The sequence below is a fragment of the Sus scrofa genome, chromosome 5, assembly GCF_054392235.1.
Source record: "Sus scrofa isolate SSC_HxYL_T2T_F1_AM1 chromosome 5, Sscrofa_HxYL_maternal_Yorkshire_Landrace_v2.0, whole genome shotgun sequence".
NCBI classification, from domain to species: Eukaryota; Metazoa; Chordata; class Mammalia; order Artiodactyla; family Suidae; genus Sus; species Sus scrofa.
Window position 1 is genome coordinate 48591477 of NC_139387.1, and position 27255 is coordinate 48618731.

The following is a 27255-nucleotide window of genomic DNA, read 5'->3' on the forward strand; positions in this document are numbered from 1 at the left end:
ATCTAGGTGCTTGGCAGTTACATTTTTTAAAAGTTTAGGCATTTCTTATACTAAATAGATCTATTTCTTATGACCTTGGTTATTGAGAGAATCATCTTTCAAAGTAGCCCTCCCTTTGGGTACACTGAGATCTCCTCTGTGAGACTTTAGGGTGATACCCCATGTTCTGTTCCTCATGAGGCTAACAATGTAGGAAGTCAGTTGGTTTTACCCGAATCTTTGTATTCGACACGCAATACTCAACATTAGCCGTTTCTGCAACTCGGGTTCTGGACAAGTTGCTTAATCCTTATGGGCCTCAGATTCTTCTCTGACAGATACTGTCAATCTTTAAATTATGTGAACATAACACCTAGCAATGTATACTGGGGATCTAAAAAATCTAATAGATTATATCTGCTTGCTTTTTAGAGATATATCTTGCCTTGTTATTTCATTAACCTGGGTTCAGGACCAGGGAATAGGCAAAAATTTTAAAAGAACACAGGATTTAAGCAAACAGGGAGGAAGGAAAGGAAGGAAAACAGCTACTTACAGGGGAAGTCAGTAACCCTGTACCTTTGTTACAAAAGAACAATTATAGCCCTCACAGAGTGGGGGTTATTTGTAAAAATATGGAACTTTTCTAAGACTAAGGTATTGCTAGATACCCTCATAACCACTTCATCACTGGGCTTAAAGGGGTGACAACTGGATGAGAGACATGAGCATGTTAGATGAAACTGTTCCAAGGACCTGCTGCTGCCTACACAGACCCATTCATTGCCAATTTATAGGAAGTTTGCCTTTTTATTTTACAGAAGCATAGGAGCAGTTATAAAAACAGAAGAGGAAGCATCTCAGAAAAAAGTGATGATAAATTTCAGCACACTCACAGAGAGAAAACTCCTGCCAAATGCCACCACCATAGCTTCTGGGTGAATTTACATCATTCATGTGTACATTTTAAAGGCATCACATCACATCCTGTAGCTCTATATCTAATACAGCAATGCAAAATTTTACTCATTCACAAAATTAACTCATTCTAAGCATTCCTTGAAACCATGGCAATATGGAATTGTGGGAGAGGGCAAAAGGGGGCAATTTTGAGTAATCTATTTTTAAAAATCACATTTTTATGCAAACAGCTTCAACAGCAAGGACATGTGAACAAAGTAGCATCAGCAATGACAGCGTCAGCAGTTTCTCCTTCCCTTCAAAGTCCTAGTGTTCTCTCATCTCAGATAGCACAAGGGCCAAATGGACCACCATGGCCAAAAATAGTTAAGAGCAAAAATGGATTATAAACCTGTATCCTAAAAACAAAAAGGCAGACTCCACTGAGAAGTGAGAATGTGGCAATACACATAGGAAGAAAAATGTAAGAATTTAACTGCTGTTTGTTAGCTCTGTGGTCTACTTGTTCAAATAGTTAAGCCAGGCGGCATTCCAGTATAATGTGTCAAAGCAGCAGAAAGACTTGACTGTTTGTACTGAACTAGGGGTGGGTTGAAATGCTGTCTACTCAGACTGCTATGGATTTGAATCTCCCCAGGCCCTTTATCCAGAGTTTCCAGTTTGTCATCTATATAACACTTTCAAAAGAAATGACTTTGAATAAGGGTTGCTTTACATATTTAGAAACATAAATCTAAACTTATCATCTACTAAAATCTAAGTTGCACTGAAGGATGGAACAGCGTCCTGCCATTAGGAGTTTGAAAAGCACTGCAATCTAGCACCTCTTTCCACCCTCACAGACAAGGACAGTGGGAGCCAGGAGGCAACGTTTCTCAGCTGACCTGACCTTCTCAACTTAGCACCACAAGACTGTGGATGTGAAGGGTCTCACCACTGATGGTGTTCGTGAATGGAGCAGAGGAAGGAATACCAGGTCCCCCAAATCACATCCCCTAAAGTGAACTAACACATGATGAGACTGTGCCCTCCTGTCTCTCAGGTGCACTCTTAGGGATCACAGACGCTCCCCGACTGTCCCCTCCTGCCAGACCTCTTGACCAACTTCAGAGTCTCACCCTAAGTTTCTTGTCTTGTCAGCGGCTGATGGAAGAAAGTTTTTTTCAACACCTGAACACCCCTTTGGCTTTATTGTTGTTATTCAGAAAAATCCATCAAGAAACATTAATAAACATGTTTACAAGTGAAAACAAATGACTAAACGCCTGTCAATATCTATACAATGCTGGGATACATTCTGATGTAAATACCCACATTAAAAAAAAAATCTTATAACTTTAACTCAGTAACAGTAGAAGTAGTAAGGAAATTCACAAACACTAGAGAACTTGAAAAGTGTCCTGATTTGCCCAGCCCACCCCCACTGCTTGAGTAACCACATCCCAGGAACAGAGATGCTCATACACTTCACACCCATTCACATCCAGGCCTTTTCAGGTTTCTAAGATATAAGAGAATTAAAGCAACACAAACAGCCTATAAGCACATGTTTTTAAATGATTTCATTTCTTCCCCAAACATACTGCTTATGAACGATTGCCTTTATGGGTGAAAATTTCATCTAAATAATAAAACATGCACAAAAATTTTTACAGACGCTAAGGAAATTTTCAGGCATGTATGTCTATTATTACTGAAAAAGATGCTTTTTTAAGGCTAGTAAGTACCTAATCTAATTTTGCATATTAAAAACTTTAAAATAACAATGTATTTAGACCAGTAAGTGCAAAAGAAGGTAAGACTTTTAACCACATGAAGTCAACTGCAATAAATACCAAGAACCCACAATTAGCAATCAGACCTGAAAACCTGTTCCTAAAGTAAGAACATGAGTCCTTGACCAATACAAGGTTATCTAATTTTATACTATCATCAAAAAAAGAAAACCAAACAAGGAGGGCCTGTCAGCAATGACCTTTTCTAGCTCTCTGGGCAGCCACTGACCCACTGACATGAATGTCAAAGATGATAGCAGAAGAGCACAATTAAAGGGACCAAAGCTGCATTAGCAAATCCTCTGCTTGCAGCCCCTTCCTATATCAAATAAAAATGGCAGACCCAGCTAGACTCACAGATCTCTGGTGCTATGCTATGGTTTAAATGACAGAAAAACTTACACAAAAGAAGAAGTATCCAGAGTATAGACAGCACTCTTTTTGTTTTTCACTTTTATGTTTTAGGGCAGTTTTGGGGAAGGGGGATACAATGCCGCTTTACAAAGGACATAGAAGTCCCTTGTTTGAGCTACCAACCTCTTAGCCACACAGAAAAATGTCAGTCATCCATTTGTTAGCACCAAAATCTCCTTCTACTGCTTACAATATGCACCACACATTTTAAGGGGCTGTTCAAACAGAAAAACAAAGGAAGCCCTTGAAATAGAAGCTGATCTTCCTAGCTTTGCCCCTTCCTTTATCACTGTGCCTACATGCCAGCGGTTAAAGCACTGTCACATTGTTTCCACATGCTCAGGCCCTTGAAACTTGTGCAAAAGCATTGCAAAATAAAACTGCATAAACATCACATTACAAAACATGAGTTAGTAATGGTAGATCAGTCATTATTCTGGTAGAGCCTGAATAATGATTAATAAAACCATAACCTACAAACGTCCCTGACCTGAGACATTTTCTTATTTGAAGAAGACACTGAACACATTGTGGCCATGGGCGTATTTCAAAAAGAATATTGGTACAATTCACTCTGGGAGACCGTTTAAAATGATTGTCTTTTTGCCACTTTCAGAGGTCATAATACAATTTCATAGGCACAAAATTTTTTTTAAAGATTAAAGAATAATACTTTCATTTTCCCAACATTAACATGTAATTGTATAGGTATAACTGAGCTGCTTAAAACCAATACAACAGAAGAGCTTATAGCTCCCTTACCTTGGACCACATGGAGATAATGCCCCACACCAAACGTAGTACAAACTGGATACAACATACTAGGATTACTTACCTTATAAAAGCTGAATTTATTCCTCTTGGTTAGAAGTCACAAATGGTTAAGAAGTAAAACTCCCTTCATTTGTTCTTCTCGTGAGTCAGATCTAGCCTCCCATTAACCCAGTCCATTGCAGATCATTTCACACAGCACACGCTCCCTGCTTCCCCCAGTTCCCAGCCCAGCAAGGATAATCACATTCCGGCGGGGAGTGAACAGATGGTGGATTCCATGGTAACCAGCCCTCCTAAGGCGATTGGTAGAAGTGTGTGACTACTGCTTATTGGGTAACAATCGCTGTCTTTGTGCTCCAGCCTTGCAAATCCTAAAGGAAGGAACATATAGCCACTCACATGCGCAGGGGCTTGCCCAGCAGGTGTTTGGCTATTTAAACAAGCCAATGCAGGCCAATTAAAAGCTGTCCTGCAAATCCACCCTTGGAGGTACAAAGTCCTAACGTGTCAGATAGCGTCCACTGCTCATTCACGGAGAAAGGTCACATGAGGCTTAACAAATAGAAAATAAAACTTGAAAGTTAGCTTGAAAATTCAAGATAAAGCATTCCAGAAATCTAAGCTGCATCAGCAAGTCCTTTTCTGATTGACAATCGCCATCAGAAGTGAAACTGGTTTTGTATTTAGAAAGTTTTTTTAAATATAATTTTCGTGTTGGTAAAACTTAGTTTGAAAATAAAATCAGTTTTCAAAATCAACTGCCTTATAAGTGTACAGGCAATAATTTTTAAACATGCTTAAAGTTTTTGTTTTTGTTCATTTGAGGGGAAATGGAGAGACTACTGAACTTTAAATTTTCATTAGGGCTTTATTCACTTATAGGACTGAAATTGCTTGGTTATGTGCTTTCTACTGGGTTTAATTTGTTTCTGCATCCATAAAACGTAAATGCTGATTCAAGAGGAAAAGAGTGTTTCCCCCCATCTGTGATGCTCAAGGAGTCAGAGAATATGTCCCTGGAAGAGCAAAATGGATGAAAACCAAATATCTACCACACCCAAACCAACTACTGAAGATAATGCATAAACCTAAAACAGATGAACTTTAGGTACTAAAAATAAATCCATCAGAAATAAATTATATAAAGGAAAATAAATAACTAGAATAAGCCTAAAGTGAAAACTAAACAAAAATTATAAGCTGTGACTAGACTTTTAGATATTAATTTTCTCCTTACCAACAGTTCCCCCATCTTAAATTAAGACTTCTTTTCTTGGCACGAGCAGAAATCGGATACAAGGGTTGAAAGGAAAAAGATTAAATGATTGTTTGCAGACAATATGATTCTATTGCTGGGGAAAAAAAATCAAAGAAATCAAGGATATTATTTATAATACCCACAATTTAGTGACGTGGCCAAATATATCAATATAATTCCTTCAGAAGGCAAAAACTACCAGAACACCAATGGAATGAAATTTACTAACGATGGCAACAAAAAGTATATAACACTTGGGAATAATATTATCAAGAAATGTGTATGAACTATTTGTCAGAAAAAGAAGGAACTCTTAGAAGAAATAAAGGAAAACTAAATGGAGAGAATAATTTGTTGCTGGTTACAAAGATCCATTTTAAAGGTGTCAAGTCTTTTCAAATTACCTTATAGTCAGTCTTCCAGTAAATTTATACACAGTCTTCTAGTAAAATTTCCAACATACTTTAGAAAATAAATTTCACAAAGTGACTCTAAAGTTTATTTGGATTTAAAAAAGGAAAATACCAATGAAAATTCTATATGAGAGGAGTAATAATGGGTAAATAACTATACTGGTTTTTTTTTAATGTTAAAAATATTGTATACAGATATCTCCCAAATTTATAACTCCAGGACAAACCTCTTTCTCCGTGAATTTTATTTTATTTTTTATTTTATTGTATTGTATCTCTTTTTAGAGCCAAACCTGCAGCAGCATATGGAAGTTCCCAGGCAAGGGGATGAATGGGAGCTGCAGCTTCTGGCCTACACCAGAGCCACAGCAACACCCAATCTGAGCCAAGTCTTGGACCTACACCACAGGCCACAGCAAAGCCAGATCCTTAACCCACTTTTTTTCCCAAACTTGCTCCTCCTACATCCTTCCTTGTTTATGGAAATAGCAACTCCACCGTTGCAGTCCCTTGGGGTGAATGAATGCCTGAGAGCCCATCTTTGACTTTTCTCTCTTTGACACTGTCACATCCAACAGCTCATGACATGGGCTATTTCTTCCCATCTGGCCACTTCATACAACCTCCACCATTTCCACCTGGTGTAAGTCACCCCTCACCTGGATTCCTTAATAATTTCCTAATTAAACTCTCTGTTACCACCTTGCCTCAGTAGATAATGCCAGTTCTCTTCTCAAAACTTGACTTTCCCCTTGCACTGAAGATAAAAGTTCTATTCTATAAGATGGCTTATAAAGTCCTTAGTAACCTGCAACTCACCCCCGTTAACTCACTTAACTCATCACCCACAACCCTTTCCTGCCTTCCCTGAGCTCTCCAGGCAGAGTCTGACATTCTGTCCTCTCCTCGGTACTTTTTTAGTAACTTATCCATGCCGGTGTTTACTGCAGGCCAGGGTTCCCTACACACATCTCCCCTTATAAACTGAGAGCCCTGTGCTCCCAGAGCCAAGCAAAGCTCCTTATACACAGTGAGTACTTACTGAATCTGCTGAATGAATCACAGCTTACTGAAGAATTTTTCATTCTAGGGAAAATTTAGAGGGAACCTAAGAATTTAATAATAGGTGAATGGTTATGCAAATAGGAATGCATTCAACTTGATAGAATATCATGCAATTATTAAAAATATGGTCACAAAGACTATGTGGCATAAAGGAAATGTCAAGGACATATTAATAACAATGTACAATTGGAGTTTCTGCTGTGGCACAAAGGGATCAGCGGCATTTCTGCAGTGCGAGGACACAGGTTCAATCCCTGACCTGGAACAGTGGATTAAAAGGATCCAGCACTGCTGTAATTGTGGCATGGGTTGAAGCTGTGGTCCAGATCTGATCCCTAGCCCGGGAACTTCATATGCCATAGAGCCATGACAGAAAAAAAATAAAATATAGAGTTCCCATCAGTGGCTCAGTAGTTAATGAATCTGACTAGCATCCATGAGGGTGCAGATTCAATCCCTGGCTTTGCTCAGCGGGTTAAGGACCTGGCATTGCTTGAGCTTGTAGGTTGCAGATGCAGCTCGGATCCTGCCTTGCTGTGGCTGTGGTGCAGGCTGGTAGCTACAGCTCTGATTTAACCCCTACCCTGAGAACCTCCATATGCTGCAGGTGTGGCCCTAAAAATCAAAAGAAAAATAAATAAATAGAATAAAATAAAAAACATAATGTACTATTTACTGAGTCCCTAGTATATACTAGGAATTATAATAAACATTTTATAAATATTTTATTTAAACGTCATGAGAATGATGAAGCAGGTACTACTATCTTCCTTTTCAGTTGTGGAAATTTGAGACTCAGAAATTAAGCTCTTTGCCCTACATCTCACCACTAAGACCAGAACATCATGTGAGACCAAAGCTTGAGCCTGATTACTATGCCACACCACCTCCTGGAAGTAGGGGGGAAAACCATAACTGAGTATGCTCTGTGAACAACTACATAAAACAGAAGAGATTCTTAGGAACAAAAGCCTGGGCTTACCTACCTCAAACTTGTAAGAGCCGCTGGAAGGAAGAAATATTGGTGATATTTTCCTTTCCTGTTTTCCAAAAATTTTAATGTCATAAATGATAATTTTCTAAAAATAATATTTATTCCTCCTATACGTATTTTTTCAACATTCACCCTACTATGTTCTTAGGTGAATCTACTGACTAGCAAGACAATAAATCAAAAAAGAAAAAAAAAAGCTAAAAAGAATCTGGCTCACAATTTCTAGGAAATTTATTCATAAAGAAAAAAAAAATGGCAGGTCTAAGATAGGCATTGGTGTCCCCTTCAGCTCCATGTTCACCTCTGGCTGCTCCAGCACACTGTCTGCACAATAGCACCTCAAGCCACATTGCTCAGAATCTAATAATAGGGCCCCCAAACTTAAGCTTCAGGGCATATGACAAAGAACCAATAATCCCCATAAAGGTTCTTAAGATAAAAAGGTGTTGGAAGGAAAGGAGCCGAGTAATTTATCTACTTCAAATATTGGGCACTCAGCAATGTTGCCGAGAAACTGTTACAGTAGCAACTGCGCCAGCTAAGTGGTGATCAAATAACCTTGGGAGTACTGCTTCATCTCCCTTTGCTATTGAATCTGCACCTAGGCATGTATTTTTGGAATAATGTTTTTAAGCCCTTAACTTTTGCGAAGCTCAATGATAGAAAGATGGCCAATCTAGAAATTCAGAAACTTAGCCACTGGTATGATATGGCAAGGCATTTACTCTCTCTGGTCCTGTGCACTTCAGTCACAGAATGAGAGAGCTAGGTAGGTCATCTTTAAAGATCTCTACTATCTAAAATTATGACAGGAGTTCCCACTGTGGCTCAGTGGCTGACTAGGAACCATGAGGTTGCAGGTTTGATCCCTGGCCTTGCTCAGTGAGTTAAGGATCTGGCATTGCTGTGAGCTGTGGTGTAGGTTGCAGACATGGCTCGGATCTGGCATTGCTGTGGCTCTGGCATAGGCTGGCAGCTGCAGCTCTGATTAGACCACTAGTCTGGGAATGTCCATATGCCATGAGTATGGCACTAGAAAAAGACTAATAATAATAATAATAATAATAATAAAATAAAATTATGACAGGAGTTGCCATCGTGGCTCAGTGGAAATGAATCTGACTAGCATCCATGAGGATGCAGGTTCAATCCCTGGCCTTGCTCAGTGGGTTAAGTGTCCGGCATTGCCGTGAGCCTTGGTGTAGGTCACAGACCTGGCTTGGATCTGATGTTGCTGTGGCTGTGGTGTAGGGCAGCAGTTACAGCTCTGATTTGACCCCTAGCCTGGGAACCTCCACATGCCATAGGGACGGTCCTAAAAAGCAAAAAATAAAAATAAAATTAAAAAATTTAAAAAAAAAAGACAATGAATGTTGGAGAAGAAAAGTTCTTCCTTCTTACTGTTCTCAGTGGAAAAGAAGAAAGGACAAGAACAGCAAGGACAAGAACAAATATTTATTTTCCAGAAGCAAACGGCATACTAAAAACTTCTGGGTACAACCATTAGGTGTGGTATGAGTGAAAGGTTTGAGCAGAGATATTACTAAAGTACCAGATAAGATGGCAATGGTACCTGCCAAAGATACCCTGTGTAGGTGCAGTTTGAGTAACATTACCACCACCGTGTCTGCTCCTACATTCTCTTTTATTGCTGAAACTCCTGCTTAACAAATAGTTCATATTATGAAGTGACTGGATATTGTTAAGGATATAGTCTGTGAATATGAAACAGACTCAAATTACCTATCCTTACTGGAGAGAAATTTATCATATAAGCCTAAGAAGCACCAGGTTAAAAAGAGTTAATCAGTCACAGACACTGAAACACAAAATACATCTGTAAAGAGGTGACATTTCCTTAGACATTTTCAGTGTGTCACCAAGAATTTTGTGTTTTGCTTAACATTCTATGTAAAGTTTGCTTTGTTTTTTGCTTGTTTGTTTTGGGGTGTGTGTGTGTGTGTGTGTGTGTGTGTGTGTGTGTACCACACCCACAGCATATGGAGTTCTAGGGCTGGGGAGTGAATCTGAGCTACAGTTGCGACTTATGCCACAGCTTTGGCAACACCAGATACTTACCTTGCTTTGCCACAGTGGGAACTCCCCAAGTAAGATTTTTTAATTTGACTGTTTCATTTTTTTCTTTTGCAAGTAGTTGTACAAAGTTTTGGTGTTTTTGTTTCTGTTTTTTTTTTTTTTTTTGCTATTTTAGGGCCACACCTGCGGCATATGGAGGTTCCCAGGCTAGGGGTCAAACTGGAGCTGTAGCCGCCAGCCTATGCCACAGCCACAGCAACACAGGATCTGCAACCTACACCACAGCTCATGGCAACACCAGATCCTTAGCCCACTGAGTGAGGCCAGGGATTGAACCAAAATCCTCAGGTTTGTTAACCACTGAGCCACGAAGGGAACTGTCCTGTAAAGATGACTTTGAACAAAAATATATTTGCCAGGAACAAAGTATCTAACAAGCAAGAGAAAACACTGAAATAAATGGAACTTCTCTGATCCATCTGCAAGGTGTTCATGATGGAGTAAAAAGTCTAGCCTGATTTGATGGAAAATTTTTTTTAATTGCCCATCATTCCCCTTATGTAGTTAGCATTTCAAAGAAGTACTTTCCTTTCTAGGATCTTTCCAGCTACCACACTGCAAAGAAAACAAGTGTTGAAGACAAGTCTACATTAGGGGGTCTTGGAAGAGGAATATGGGGCAAATCATGCTAAGTTAATGCTATGGATATGTACAGATTCCCAAACTCTGGGCAAGATAGGGTATACTGACAAAAATTCTTGCCCCACATCTTATCAGTGGGGTAACCTCTCAGCTATAGTCTCTGAGCTTTGAGGCTTTCATCTAAGGAAAAGGGATAGTATTTGGTAACTTCCTCCCCAGAAGATCAATGAATCACATGGGTGAATCCTCTTTGAATATCTGGAAAACTATACAGTTTTAAAAAGTTTTAAACATGTTTAAAAGGGTGGGGGTGGGATGCATACAGCTGTCTTCTCTAAGCCAAGAACAGCAAAGGATAACTTCTTGTAAGGGGAAAAAAACACCACCACTCATCTCTTCAAAAAAACAAACAAAACAAAAAACTTAAACTCTTGACTCTATTCATATTCTTGTCAAGCTGGCTAATCTCATTCTTTTTCTTGACCACCTTTTCAAAAGGTGGGGAACCCTAAGGTCACTGCTTCTACTTCCTCAAACTTAAGTTTCTCTCCTCAGCCCACCTGTCCAACATGCACTTGATTCTGCTCCTACCAAGACCAGGGGAACATTGCAATCACCAAACCCACAGGGCGCCATTCAGTTCTTGAATCCTTGGACTTCTCTGGAGGCATCTGACAGTATGGATCTCGTTCTCCTTCTTGACATTCTTTCCTTCTGGGCCCCCGAATGACCAACTCCCCTGGTTCTCTAGGACTCTCTCCAGTAACTCCTTTCTTCTTTGCTTGCATCAGCAACTCTTTCTCTACCTTCTCCCTCCTCCAACAATCAGGTCTGTTCAATAAATGCTTACCGAATAAACATTCATAAAACACATCACAAGTAAAGGTGTTTAGATATTACACAGCAATTCATTGGCAAAATATGAAGTTATTGGTTCAAACATGGAACCCCACTGACTCAAGAGAGGATTTTGATCTTTATAAATAAGAAAACAAGCCAAATAATATCTTACTAAGTGTAGGGTTGAAGGTGGGTAAAAGTAAAGACCTCCCCTTCCCTCAGAAGCTGAATTTAAACACTTCCCTGCCAGGTTCTCAATGTCACACCTGATTCCTGCTTCAAGTCCTTTGGACTTGCAGTTCCTCTGCCTAGAATGCTCCATCCAGATTTTCCCCTTGCTTCCATGACACACTTCATGCAAGTCTGCACTTCAAAGCCACTTTCTCAGGTGGGCCTCGCCTTTCTCACAACTCTGTCACTTTCTATGGGTCCTAGTATCTTGGCCTTTGTTATTTTGTAGCACTTATCACTGCCCAACATTATATGAAATGTTTCTTTTTCACTCTTTCTATTTTCTAGCTTCCATCCTCTTTTTTTTAATGGACAAAAGTCTTGATTGGGAAGCTTACAAAAGGTCTCCAATAAGCATATAAAAATCATTAATCAGAAACATGGAAATTAAAATCACAAAATGATACCACTAGATACTTGCCACACAGGTAAAAAAAAAATTTAGACAAAGTATTGGAAGAAGTGGAGCTAGAATAGTTCCATACTAAAACCATTATGGAAAACTTTTAGGCAACATCTCCTAAAGTTGAACATAGGCACATGCAATAATTATGCTAAAAGATGTACAACAATGTGTATAGCACAGTTCATCCTAACAGTCAACGTCCATCAATAGCAAAATGGAAATAAAATACTATTCACAATAAAAACTTTTTTACTGCTACAGTGTATAATGGATAGGCCACAAGCTTTGGAAACAGATGATATTGTACTTGAATTCTAGTTCTGATATTTACCATGTAATACTGACTATGCAGACACGAGTGTATAATCTCATTAAACTGCCTTCTTCACCTAAAAAAATAAGGTTATATCACCTTTCTTACAAGAGTATTCTGAGGATTAGAAATGATGTGCATATAACACAAGGCACAATGGATAAACAATAAGACTAAGATTTGGAGTTCCTGTTGTGGCTCAGTGGTTAAGGAATCTGACTAGGAACCCTGGGGTTGCGGGTTCGGTCCCTGCCCTTGCTCAGTGGGTTAAGGATCTGGCGTTGCCATGAGCTATGGTGTAGGCCACAGACATGGCTCGGATCTGGCGTTGCTGTGGCTCTGGCGTAGGCTGGTGGCTACAGCTCCAATTGGACCCCTAGCCTGGGAATCTCCATGTGCCACAGGAGCAGCCCTAGAAAAGGCAAAAAGACAAAAAAGAAAAAAAAAAAAAAGACTAAGATTTAAGAGATGTATCACTCAAGATCAATTACCAATCCTTTTTATACATATACCCTCTTCCTGTAAAATAATGTTTCTCCTGACCTGCCAAACAAATCTATAGCATGTCTGAGTTATCAACTCAGTTCCTAAACCATATAGGAACCAGGTCATGGCATTTTTTAATTCAGCTACTTTACCCATCCCACGTGCAACTGCAGCTGTGGGCTCTAATGCCAGAGGATCAAATGAATTGGAAAGATTAAAACAAATGGGCAGGAGAAATGCCAAGAAGTGTATAAACTGCCGGATGGGAGTCCAATTGCTTCGGTTACAAAGCTGATCCTTAGAACACTGTGTGCCAGTTGTATGCACGCTCTGAAAAAGCATACCCGGGTTGAAACGCCTAAAAAAATGGGGAAAAAACTAGAACTCTAGTACTATTGTCATTCTCAGCCTAGCTCTCGTCTCCTTTTGTCTTTTAAATAAATCTATTTGTATTTATTATTAGAGAATAAAACCTACACTTCCTGTAATAAACCCTACTTTGACTTTTTTTAATATAAAATACATATGTGTATATATAATCCGGCATTTAATAGCAACCAGATCCTAAACTTTAAAGTTACAATAAAAATCAGGAGAAATGACCAAGTGTGATACATGTTCAATAAAGCTTTTACTCATTCATAAAGATGTCAGGCATTAACTTGTAATTACCATCTGAACTAGCTAGGATGATGCAGAAGCAGGATAAGAAAAAAGAAATCCTCTAAAATCTTAAAATCAAATTTTCTGATCCAAAATAATTATTTGAAAAATAAATAAGCCTCCAAACTTCCATATTTTGATTATATATTCATACCACACTAGTTATTTCTATCCTATTAAAATTTATCAGCATGCCTATAAAGTTTTAAATAGAAGACATTTAAGAATTTATAAGTAACTCAAAGTATTCTAAATGCAGGCCCATTCATTTCTCAAGGCAGGTCAGTACTCCATGTTGGTGCAAGTCTGTGACATGGGGACCTCAACACAATGGAATGAAGAACAGCAAGCTTTATTTTTCTTTTGTGGCTGAATTACTGAGAGAATCTCAGACCACTTCTAATCCAGTGAAACAACAACAACAACAAAAACCCCAAAGGCTTTGGTTAACATCTTGTGAATCTTTGTTTTCCCAGCACCAGTATTTTCATAGCCCATGATAGGATGCATAGATCTAGTTTTCTATTCACATGAGCCTCACGGCATAGAAGAACCCGCCTTAGGGAAAAGGGTGGTTCCTCAATAATCACCTATTTGCAAATGTGCTATAGATCCCACTCCAGTTTTGTCTCTATGAAGAAAGCAATGTCACCCACATTTGAAAAATAGCTAGCACACAGGCTGCTTGCCACACAGAAGTAAAGGTGTTTAGAAAGTGAGATTCATAACTTCAAACAAATAAGGCACCCAAAACATTTATTTAAAATCCTAGTTAATGTCTGCCCTTAAAATACTAAGATATGGCTACTATTAATATCTTAAATCAAGAATATAAATACAGGGGAGTTCCCCTTGTGGCTCAGTGGAAACAAATGTGACCAGCATTATGAGAACGCAGGTTCGATCCCTGGCCTCGCTCAGTGGGTTAAGGATCTGGTGTTGCCTGAGTTGTGGTGTAGGTCTCAGACACAGCTCGGATCTAGCACAGCTATGTGTGGCTGTTGTGTAGGCTGGCAGCTGTAGCTCCAATTCGACCCCTAGCCTGGGAACTTACATATGCCGAGGGTTCAGCTCTAAAAAGACCAAAAGAAAAGAAAAAGAATATAAACACAATGGGATTTCCTCTCCCCATCCCCACCCCCACACCTGGCATCTTACAAAGATATTCTTTTTATTTATTTATTTTTTCATTTTATTTATGTTTTTGGTTTTTAGAGCTGCACCCGTGGCATATGGAAGTTCCCAGGCTAGGGGTCGAATTGGAGCTATAGCCGCTGGCCTACACCACAGCCACGTGGGATCTGAGCCGTGGGCAACTTCGACCTACACCATGACCTACACCACAGTGCAGCGCAACTCAGGATCCTTCACCCACTGAGCGAGGCCAGGGATCCAACCCTGGATACTAGCCGGGATGGTTAACCATTGAGCCATGAAGGGGACTCCCAATATAGTTTTTTTTTAAAATGGTAGTGTCCTCACAGTTATTTATAATCCAAAATCTTAAAAAATGTCAAATATCTAACAACAATGACATTTTAACTAAATTAAAGTACTACTTTTAAACAGAATATCATAAAGCTATTGCAAATTTTAAATTAAGATAGCGGATTTGTAACACTGTAAATCCACTATCTTAATTTAAAATCAATTTTACTGCATAGCAAAGTGAACCAGTCATACCTATTCAATCTTCTTCTCATATTATCAAAGCTATTGAATTTTTACTAAGACTTTTTGTAACATGAAAAATGTAATGTTATGTGGGAGGGGAAGTATAATATTAAAAATCCATAGAAATTATGATCTTAGCTTTGCAAAACCACAGATACCAAGAGGAAAAACATATCAAAGTGTTATCAGTAGTTACATCTAAATGTTTATTTTCTTTCTCCTTACTACACATCAGAAATATCTGTTTAAATATGTTTTTCTGGGAGTTCCTGTTGTGGCTCAGCGGAAACGAATTTGACTAGCATCCATGAGGACACAGGTTCGATCTCTGGCCTTGATCAGTGGGTTAAAGATCTGGCACTGCTGTGAGCTGTGGTGTAGGTCACTGACCTGGCTTGGATCTGGCACTGCTGTGGCTGTGGCATAGGCCAGCAGCCACAGTTCCTTTTTGACCCCTAGCCTGGAACCTCCATATGCCCCAAGTGCAGCCCTAAAAAGACCAAAAAAAAAAAAAAAAAAAAAGCTTTTCTGAACAAAACATTCACCTAGCATGGTTTTTCAGTTAATTAGAAAAAACATGAGAACTTTAAAGCCACTGTGCTAGAAGGATCTAGTCAAGTCAAATAGACTTCAGCACCCACGAAATCAAATATAATCATATGTTAAGAAGTCCTTAACCTTGTACATCACCAGTGTACCTTTCTAATGTTTGAGAAGGAGAAGGAACTTTATCCCCAAAGAATTGATGACTGGGAGAACATTAAGTGTAACCAGTAAGTTCTAAGTTGTTGAAGTGCAGCTGTAAAGGGCAGCTTTACAGATCAGAAACATAAGGAGGAGAAATAGAAATTAAAAATAGGAGGAATGAGGCTATAATAAGACTTTTGTCTTGGCCAAGAAAGGTTAACTGTAATTACTCTTAAAGCACACTTCACTTTCACTGCTCTCTATGAACCCACAGGAAGAAATGCCATTACCTCAAGTAATCATACTTAGACCATGAAAATAAGAAAAAGCATACTTTTGTGCTAATACAACAGCATGAAACCATTCTAGACAAGAGTCAGCATAATTTTCCAATAATGATATAATTACTTATCATTTAGTAGTAAACAAAGAGAAAAATACCAGTTTATTTCATCTACTCATATACCTTATATACTTAAAATTTTCAATTGTTTTTAACCTAAGGTATTTCAAAAATATGAATTGCAAAAACAACAATACTCACAGCCCCCCATAAAGGATTCCTGTAAAACATCATCCAGCAGTGCCTTCTAATTCTTCTGCTTATCATACCTATGTCCTGCTTGCAGAGGAATTATTCAGGTCTAAAATTTGTGGGTAAAATCTATAGGCATTCTGTACTTAGACCAGACATGCACACGTCTTCGGTTCGACATGGTAAAGAACTAACTAAGGGGAAGAAGTGCAGACCTATGTTTCATAACTCCTCTTCTAACACTGATGCAGCCTCAAAGATCTACGCAAGTAACGAATTTCAAAATTCCATGAATGTATTTCAAAATGTAGTGAGAGAGCTCTAGAATACTGTGGTAAAATGGGAAGGATGGGGCCAACTACATGTGATTCTATTGTAGTTATAGCCTTGAGATTTATTTTAAAAAACTACCCTAAAACTAGGTCTTAAGGAATCTTCAGGAGTTCCCGTCATGGTGCAGCAGAAATGAATCCGACTAGGAACCATGAGGTTGCAGGTTCGATTCCTGGCCTCGATCAGTGGGTTAAGAATCCGGCGTTGCCGTGACCTGTGGTGTAGGTTGCAGACGTGGCTTGGAACCCGTGTTGCTGTGGCTGTGGTGTAGGCCAGCATCTGTAGCTCCAATTCAACCCCTAGGCTGGGTACTTCCATATGCTGCAGATGTGGCCCTAAAAAGCAAAAAATAAATAAAGAATCGTCAGACTGTTTTTCCTAAAAAGGAAAAAAGGTTGAATACCAAAACTTGTGTCCACAGAGAGAACAGACTTATGATGCCAAGAGGAAGGAAGGAGGGGGTGGGATGGACTGGGAGTTTAGGATTAGTAGATGCAAACTATTACATGTAGAAAGGATAAGCAATGAGGTCCTACTGTATAGCACAGGGAACTATATCCAGTCTCTTGGGATAGACCATGATGGAAGACAATATGAGAAAAAAAATGTATACATATGTACGACTGGGTCACTTTGCTGTACAGAAGAAACTGGCACAACACTGTAAATCAGCTATACTTTAAAAATATATGATGGGAGTTCCTGTCGTGGCGCAGTGGTTAACGAATCCGACTAGGAACCATGAGGTTGCGGGTTCGGTCCCTGCCCTTGCTCAGTGGGTTAACAATCCAGCGTTGCCGTGACCTGTGGTGTAGGTTGCAGACGCGGCTCGGATCCCGCGTTGCTGTGGCTCTGGCGTAGGCCGGTGGGTACAGCTCCGATTGGACCCCTAGCCTGGGAACCTCCATATGCCGCGGGAGCGGCCCAAGAAATAGCAACAACAACAAGACAAAAAGACAAAAAAAAACCATATATATATATATATATATATATATATATATATATATATATATGATGGAACATGATAGAGGATAATGTGAGAAAAAGAATGTATATATGTGTGTGACCAGGTCACTTTGTTGTACAGGAGAAATTGACAGAATACAGTAAACCAATCATAATGGAAAACATAAAATTATTAAAAAAATAAATAAAAATTTCTTAAAAATAAAAATATACACAAAAAAGTCTTCAAAACAAACAAAAAAACCATGTCTTTCTTCCAAACCTTCACAGGTTACTAGCAATCCCAAACAACTTCAATTTAAAAAAATCAGGATTTTAAAGAAGGAAAGGCACGAATGAGCAGGTTTCCTATTCTTGCCATGCTTATAAGAGAAGGTTACAAACTGAAATCAATGTTGTTGGAGTTCCCTTGTGGTGCAGTGGGTTAAGGATTTGGCTTTATCATTGCGGTGGCTATGGTCACTGCTGTAGTATAGGTTCAATCTCTGGCCTGGGAACTTCCATATGACACAGGCCTGGCCACAAAAAACAAGTCAATGTTTTAGATAATCTACTGCATAACACAGACTTCTCATAACACCTCAAATTTTACCGTCACATAGATTCAACATTTATATAATAATACAAATTCTAACTTCCCTTTCACGTGATAATTTGGATGGTGTAGTCATAATCAAACTACAATATCTAGACAACTTTGCAACATAACTTCTTCAAATTACTGTTTCCTTTTTTTTTCTTTTTTCTTTTTTTGCTTTTTAGGGCCACACCTGTGGCATATGGAAATTCCCAGGCTAGGGGTCTAATCAGAGCTATGGCTGCTGGTTTATGCCACAGCAACGAGGGATCCGAGCCTCGTCTGCAACGGCAATGCCAGATCCTTAACCCACTGAGCGAGGACAGGGATCAAACCCGCATCCTAGTCGGGTTCCCTAACTACTGAGCCATGAAGGGAACTCCCTAAATTACTGTGTTCCTGAAAGAACAACAAATTGAAAACAGTGTATTACCTTAAAGTACCTGACAAAACTTGACGAAATTTTAATGGGTAGAATAAAGTAAACATTTAATGTAGCTTATGAACCAAAAAGTAGAAACCATGGAGAAAACTACTTAGAGAAACACACAATAAAATCACAAGGCCTTAGAAAATTAGAAATCTTCCCATCGTATGGATAAGAAAACTGAGGCCAAGAGTGTTAAAGTGGGATAGACATAGCCTTATTGATATTAGGGAGATGAGTTACGTATATTTCATATATTTATATTTCTATATGGCCTCTTTCATAAACATGCTATCATTCAGAATATTATTTTCAAGGAGTAGTGGTTTTGAGAGCTAATAAGAGGCCTGCAACAATCACTTGCTATCAATGAATGTTGTTATTATAAGTTTTGCAAGCTTATCTCTATGCATTGAAAGGTATAGTAATGTAACATGGCATGTTCATATAGTATGAGTCATCCAGCCAAGGGTTAATGCTTTCCGAACTTCACCAATTCAAGCCAGCATCCCTATGCACATCAGCTGAGGGCTAGGCATGTCCTCGGCAGAGTCAGGGTAGGTTCTGCACAGGAAGTGTTGGTGTACGTGCTCAGACATGAGTGATGAGGCCAAATGAGGATGTCAGCATTTTTGGTTCCTTCTCTCTGGCTCAGAGTACAGCAGGAAACTTCAAACTGACCACAGGCCAGTGAACTATTGACTGAAACTGGAACTGTTCTGCTCTGCTACAGTGTACCAGGGCTGAAAGGATCCAAATGAATATGCGGGCTTTGGTTCTTGGTCTTTTTTTTTTTTTTAATATTTTAGCAGTTTAGTGGGCAAAGAAAAAATTCACATGGAATATTTTCTGATAATTTGACATAAACATTGCAGATCTGTATATATCTTTACAATTAACTAAACCTTTTCACTGTTCATTCAGATATTATGCGGATAGAGCTGTAGAAACATGTTACAGGGGTTGTACTGTAACATGTTCGAAACAAAATTTTAAAATTTCGTTTATGTGTGCTTTTCCTCCCCTTAGTTTTCTGCTTTACTTTGGTCTGCTAGATTTTATAAAAACACATTTACCCCCTTGGTTTTAAATCAAGTGATTTAGATCAGTTTAGCCACACAATAAATTGGGAATGGCTTTAAGAACCAAAATAACCACCAGTTTGTTATAAAGCTAAAATTAGTATCCCCCCAAAAAATTATGTGGCTAAAAATAAATCTTCATAAAAGAGTAAACAAAACTATTTATTTGGTCCTAATATCACCATCATTCCATCCCATATCTTGATAAACTTAATATTATCATTAGTAATTACAGCTGTGTATTATTGAGGGCCTTTCTCATAACAACCCTACCAAAAGGTATTAATTAGCTCAACTGAATAGACAGCAAGAGAACTAAGTTTAAATAACTCCTAGACAGTAAATGGCAGAGCTGCAATCCAAACTCTGAACCTTTTAACTTGATCTCTAAAATGCAAATTGTTTGCACCTTCTCTCAGTTTTCCTAAAATTACCAACCTGGGAAAGAACAAGAAAACTTTTACCCTGTAACTGAGTTTTCTTGTCTTTAACGCCCAAACTCAAACTCTAAAACTGTTCATGACTGGTAAACTTCCTCTTTCTACTTCATGTGACTCTTCCCATAACTAAATTTCTCAAAACTTTGTATTTAACCTACGTGTAAGCAGAGTTTACACATAGGTTATAAGACTAGGATCATTTTAGAATAACTTTATCCTACAGTCCACCCAAGCAACAGTCAGTTTCATCTTAACTGGCTTACTGGTTATGAGAATGAGAAGAGTCACTTCCTCAAGGTCACTTTGAGCCAGAAATAGAATTCTGGTTTAGGGTCTGGTGGCAAAACCATGCTTCCTCTGCAATGGTAAGCTACTATTGCTAAATTGGTCCCTAAGCAAATAAAACAGCAGAATATGTAGGATATATAAAATATTTTTCCTGCTGATGTCTCTTTCCTCCACCTGTCCACCCCTTCTATATTGCCCATTTCCTATGTATTCTATATTGTGCCTTGGCAGACAAAAAAACAAAAAACAAAAAACAAAAAACCCTATTCCTATTTCAACTATGAAGCAAATGTTTCATTTCTTTTTCTTAGTAAAATATGGGAGATAGCCTCAAAAATTATGATAGCTTTAAAAAGTGTCATGTTAAACCTATTTTTTCTATTTAAATTTTCCAGGTACATACTATTATCTTTTGATTTATAAAGTTAAGACAGTTCACTAAGAACTGTGTCAGTGTCCACACATGTGGCAATTGGCATTCTGTTTAGTCTAAAGCAGGAGTGCCAACTGAACTTTCTGTGTTGATGGAAATGTTCTATATTTATGCTATAAGGTGGCCACGTGAGCATTTGAAACATGGTTTGTGTAACCATGGAATTGAAGTTTTATTTTAGTTAATTTAGATTTAAATTTACAAGCAACTGTGGCTAGTGAACCACACAGACCTAAGTCTGGGTATGTAATTTTTTTTAATAAAACATAAAGTCATAACTTTTTATTTTGAAATAATTATTGACTCACAGGAAGTTGCAAAAAGAGTTTCTCCTAATCATTGTCATATTATACAACTATAGCATAATATCAAAACCAGGAAACTGACATTTGTACAATGTCTCTATTTAGTTCTATGCTATTTTATCGCTTATATAGACTTGTGTCACCACCACAATCAAGATACTGAATGATTCTCACCATCAGCAAGAGCTCCCTCAGGCTATCCCTTTATAGTCATACATAACATCCTTCTTTCTCCCCACTGTGCCTAACCACCACCGCCAGCCGCTAAACTGTTCTCCTTACCATGGTGTCACTTACAGAATACTATCAAGTGGCATCACATAATAAATGACTTTTCGATTTTGGCTTTTTTCACTCAGCACAATGCTCTTGAGATCCATTCAAGTTCCTGAATGCAGCAATGCTGTGTTCCTTTTTATTGCCATGTTGAATTCCATAATCTGGATGTACCACAGTCAGTTTAGTCATTCACATTAACGAACATGAGGCTGTTCACAATTTGGGTTATTATGAATAAAACTGCTATGAATGCACCAGTTCAGGGGTGGATCTAAGTTTTCATTCAGAAATGTAATGGCTAGATTATGCAATGAATGTCCACGTATGCTTATTTTCATTTATCATCTGTACATCTTTTTTGGTGAAATGTGTCTTTGCGTTGTTCGCCAATTTTCTAATTAGATTGGGTTGTTTTACTGTTGAGTTTTGAGACTTCTTTATAAATTATTGATAGAGTTCTTTGTCAAATATAGGTATTCCAAATATTTTTCCAGTCTACTATTTATCGTTTTACCCTTTTAATAGAGTCTGTCACAGGGCAAAAGTTTTAAATTCTGATGAAATTTTATTTATCAATCTTTGCTTTTATGATTCATGATCTTGGTCACAAGGCTAATAACTTTTCACCAAGCCCTAAGTCTTGGAGATTTTCTCCTATGTTTTCTTTTAAAAGTTTCACAGTTTTAAGTTTTATATTTAAATTGATAACCTATTTTAAGTTAATTTATATTCATGATATATTGTAAGGTTTAGGTTCATCTTTTCCCCTATAGATGCTGAACTGCCTTAGCACCATTTGTTGAAAAGACAAATTGTGTTACTTTTGTACCTTTGTCAAAAATCAGCTGGCTGAACCTGTGTGAGGCAACTTCTAAATTATCTACGCTGTTGGACTTATTTATTTGTCTCTCCGTCTGGCAATACCATAGTCTTGATTACTACAGCCACGTAATATCTTAAAACTGGGTAGTGATTCTCCCAACATATTTATTCTTTCTCAAAACTGTTTTAGCTATTATAACTTGCCTTTCCATGTACATTTTAGAATAATTTTATCCATATCTACAAAAGCCTTCCTAGAATTTTGATAAGAACTGTGTTAAAACTTTATATTAATTTGGGTGATCATACAGTGAGAGTCTTTCAATCCATGAACATAGTTTGTCCCTCCATTTATTTAGATCGTCGATTTAATTCATCAGCATGTTGTAGATTTCATGGATATATCTTTTAAAAGCAACCCAAATGATGAACTAGAAATAGCTTGTAAATGCTACCAAAATAAAAAGCGGTAGTCCAAATAAGGTTTGGGAGTCAAAATGATCTTGGCTAGAGTTAAAAATCAAGAATAACACAAACACAACAAATATATCCATTGGGACAAAAAGGCAGATTTTGCTGAAAGACTGTCTTTATATAGTTTACAAAGAAATGAAATGGCGGCGCTCCCGTCGTGGCTCAGTGGTTAACGAATCCGACTAGGAACCATGAGGTTGCAGGTTCAATCCCTAGCCTCGCTCAGTGGGCTAAGGATCCAGCATTGCTGTCAGCTGTAGTGTAGGTTGCAGATGAGGCTTGGATCCCGAGTTGCTGTGGCTCTGGTGTAGGCCAGCAGCTACAGCTCTGATTCGACCTCTAGCCTGGAAACCTCCATATGTCACGGAAGTGGCCCTAGAAAAGACAAAAAAGAAAAGGAAAGAAAGAAATGAAAGGGCACCACAGGGAATTTTGCAGTCAAAACAAACAGGGCAGACACTGGAGGTATAAAGCAGATAAAGCACCCTCCCATTACTGTTTTCCTCCCTTTTTGGATTATTATTTATTCTATGTATCAAACCTGTGCCTTACCTATGGCAACAACTGAATAAGATGAGGGCTCAACATTGTGTCTATGAGGATGAGGGTTCAATCCCTGGCCTCACTCAGTGAGCTAAGGATCCAGTATTGCTGCAAGCTACAGCATGGGTCACAGATGCAGCTCAGATCCGGTGTTGCTGTGGCTGTGGCATAGGCCTGCAAACTGAAGCTCCAATTCGACCCTTAGCCTGGGAACTTCCATATGCTGCAAATGCAGCCCTAAAAACAAACAAACAAAAAAAACTCCAACATTCTTAACAACTGAAATTCAAGATAGTGAGACTACAGTAAATTGCATAAACCCTGAAATAAGTAAGGTCCTATCTAATGAGTGAAGTATGGTTGTGAAGGCGGGAGAGTACAAAATAATTTGGCCACCTCCCTGCTCATCCCCCACCAACTTTCTACCATGTCTACTCCAAGCCTTCAGAAAATCATGCCCAGCTTTCAAATCTGACTGAGAAAGAAGAATTTAAAGAGTAGACACTAAGAAGCAAATAACAGTGACCGCTTCCCCCTCACCTATGTGCCCCCCCCACAGCAACTGCTTGATGGATTGATGAGTACATAGACATCCCCAAACAAAAGGAATTTTAATTTGTAGGGAAACAGAATATACTTTCTGAAAACCAAGAGCATTTTCCAAACTTTTGGTGATGACATCACACCAGGGAACTTTGACACTGGATGAAGAGTGTTGAGAAGCTAGAAGGATTCCTCCTACAGAATCACAAACACATGTGTCCTAATCATCTGTTCCACGCCACTCATAATCTCACTCCTGAATATCACTCCACCAGACCTTGTAAAGTATGAGGAGAATAAAGAAAAACATAAATACAAGAACCAAGGAGAGAGAAAAGGAGGAAGCACATGATTAGTCCTATTTGACGACCGTCGTGGAAGAGTAAAACTTCAAGTGAGGTAAACCGGCGTTGCCCAACATTTTCACAAACAATCAAACTAAAGGAAAGATACTCAAATTACTTCACTATTTAACAACTTACCAGTGCAATCAAGATAACACAAAACCAAACCCAAAAGCATGAAATTGAAGCTAAAAATAGGAACTAAAATTAAAGGTTAAAAATTTAAAACCAGGCGTTCCCATGGTGGCATAGTGGTAACAAATATGACTAGCATTCAAGAGGACACAGGTTCTATCCCAGGCCTTGCTCAGTGGGTTAAGGATCCGGTGCTGCCATGAACTGTGGTATAGGTTGCAGATGGGGCTTGGATCCTGCGTTGCTGTGACCGTGGCTTAGGCTGGAGCTGTAGCACTGATTCGACTCCTAGCCTGGGAACTTCCATATGCCATAGGTGCGACCATTAAAAGACAAAAAAAAAAAAAATAAATAAAAATTAGAACCAGTCAGGTTCTATTAATTTTAAGGCTACACTAATATTTAAACTCTTTGGAATCACTACTGTAATAGAGCATGAAATTGATTTTTTTTAATACCTCCAAAATGGATAGGGAAAATTTTATTAATATAAGTTGTCAACAAATTCCAGAACCAATTTACTAGCCTGTATGAGCTAATCTAATAAATGATGTGGGTGAATAAGCAAAAGCTAGGGCAACTTCTGCTGCCATCATCTGTTTTGTCCTCTCTTGCCAATCTGGAAATAGCTGCACACAAAAGTTCCAAATGATAGAAAACCTTGGGATCCTTTCATCCCATTATTCACCCTCTGCTTCATCACAATCACGTCAACGAAGTATCCAGAGTCTGCCTTTCATTGTTTATAACCCTTAAACAGCATTTAGTCCCTATTTTAAGAAGGTGAGTCTGTGGAAGGCAACTATTTCTCTATATTTGTTAATGCAGAGGGCAATCTTTACTAAAAATAAAACCAAATAAGATACATAAATTCGTTCAGACATTCCTGTCACAAAGAAATCTTGACACCAAAGGTGCTTAAGAGTATTACTCTGTTGATGAGGAATTTAAAAATTAATTCTGGAGTTCCCGTTGTGGTGCAGTGGAAACGAATCCCACTGGGAACCATGAGGTCGCAGGTTCGATCCCTGGCCTCCCTCAGTGAGTTAAGGATCTAGCATTGCCATGAGCTGTGGTGTAGGTCGCAGATGTGGCTCGGATCCCAAGTTGCTGCAGCTCTGGCGAACTCCGACAGCTACAGCTCCGATTCGACCCCTAGCCTGGGAACCTCCATATGCTGCAGGTGTGGCCTAAAAGGACAAAAGACAAAAGACAAAAAAAAAAAAAAAAAAAAAAAAAATTTAATTCTACCCAAAAAAAGACATGTCCAACAGTAAAATACAACATTCAAAATTTTCACAGGTATTGAAATGCTCTTTACATATAAAAGTTTTCTGAGAGTTCCCATTGTGGTTCGGCAGTAACAAACCTGACTAGTATTCATGAGGTCTAGGGGCGATCCCTGTGATTCCCTGCCCTCGCTCAGTGGGTTAAGGATCTGGCACTGCCATGAGCTGTGGTGTAGGTTGCAGACACGCTTGGATCTGGCATTGCTGTGACTGTGGTGTAGGCTAACAGCTGTAGCTCTGATTCGATCCCTAGCCTGGGAACTTCCATGTGTCACAGGTATGGCCCTAAAAACAAACAAACAAACAAATAAATAAAAGCTTTCTTTTAACCTTTTCCCAGAACTTACAACCCTTCTTCTACAATTACTTTTCACCAACTCATAACTTGAGCCAAGAGTGCCCTTAGGCGTTTTCAAAAAATACCCTAACTTAATAGAGTGGATTCACAATAGCCACAAATTCTCTTTTACCACTCCCACCGAGAGGGGAAGTTTATTTTGCCGCCACCTTGATTCTGGGTTAGATCTCTGACTGTTTGTCCAACAGAAAAGGGCGGCAAGGACACTGGACCAATTCTGTGCTAAATTTTTAAGAGGCCCGGCAGCTTCTGCTTCCTTATTTTCGGAGTCTAACTGCCATGTTGTAAGAAGGTCCAAGCAGCCACATGAATGAGAAGGGCCCAGGTGACAGCACCTACTTGCCAGAAATGGAAGTGAGTTATCTTGGAAATAAATCCTACAGCCCTCATCAAGCTGTCCCAGCTGACAGCACACAGACCAGAGATGAGCTGTCCTCAATGAACCCCATCAAATCTCAAAACTGTGAGCAAAATCTGGTACCAGAAGTGGGGTTCTGCTGTAACAACAATCTAAAATACATACTGGCTTTGGGTCCAGGTGGTGGGCAGAAGCTGGAAGAGTTTTGAGGAGACTGCGAATTAAGGTTTGGAAAAGTAAGGAAATGTTATTGGTCCATGAAGAAAAAGAACCCGAGTTACATGCTGGCAGAATAATCAGCAAACCATCACATTCAGTGATGTGGAAGATGGAAAGGGTACCTAATGAACTCAAGATCTGACTAAGGAAAATTCCAGGAAGAATGTTGAAAGTATCAACTGGCTCATTTTAACTGCCTGTGTAGTGAGATGAACTAAAAAAGGAACCGTTTGGTTCCTTTTCAAACAGTATTTAGAGAAAATATAAAGGAGCCGAACTTGAGGACTTCAAAAATAAAGCCATTGCTCATTTCAGCATCTTAGTAAAAAAGCAAGCTCAAAGTAAGAAATGGCTCAGGGCTAAGATCGAATCCTATACTCCCAGGAAAATGTGACTTCAAGGGTATGGCTGTAAAACCCTTTGTTGACTCCTCATAAAGATTTTAGGTTCCTCATAGACTTTTTCCTTTAGACTAATGGTTCTAAAACCATGTGTACAGCAGACTCAGATGGAGGGTTTGGTAAAACACAGAAATCAGGGCCCAATCCTCACAGTTTGATTCAGCAGATCTGGAATGGGGTCTGACCACTACAGTAAGTTCCAGGTGATGCTAATACTGCTGGTACAAAGATGATAACTTCACAAATCACAGAGCTAGACCAAAAAGGCTTTAAAGAATTTTAAGGGTGTGTCTTAAGGACCATCTCTACCAGACACTAGGACTTCTAAAAATCTTACAGGTATTTTAATCTTACAGGGTGCTTCAAGACAGCACCCTGACCTAAAGGCAGTTCAAAGTAGAGCCCTGTCTCTGAGAGATTTGTGAGACTCGTTATAATCTAATGTTATAAACCCCAAAGAGATCCATGAAAAAACCCATAAAAAATTTTGAGAAATATATCAGTGGAAGCACCATCAGTCTAGAATAAAAAC

The 27255-nt window shown here is 38.8% G+C and overlaps 1 protein-coding gene across 8 annotated transcripts in view; it reads right to left on the reverse strand.

Annotated features, from left to right (window-relative positions):
- FGD4 (FYVE, RhoGEF and PH domain containing 4) overlaps positions 1-27255 on the reverse strand; it is a 200761-nt gene that overhangs the window by 112022 nt on the left and 61484 nt on the right. For 2 of the 8 annotated variants that reach the window (XM_084956372.1, XM_021092071.2), the window contains exon 1: positions 16117-16303. The exons of 4 other annotated variants lie outside the window; for them this stretch is intronic. Coding sequence is in view for 1 of the 4 variants with exons in the window: in XM_021092071.2 (XP_020947730.1) it covers positions 16117-16126 (10 nt within the window). In the remaining 3 variants the exon portion in view is untranslated. Of the gene's footprint in view, positions 1-3924; positions 4106-16116; positions 16304-27255 lie in introns of those variants that run through there. 2 more of the 8 variants (XM_084956367.1, XM_021092072.2) reach the window with 1 other exon arrangement.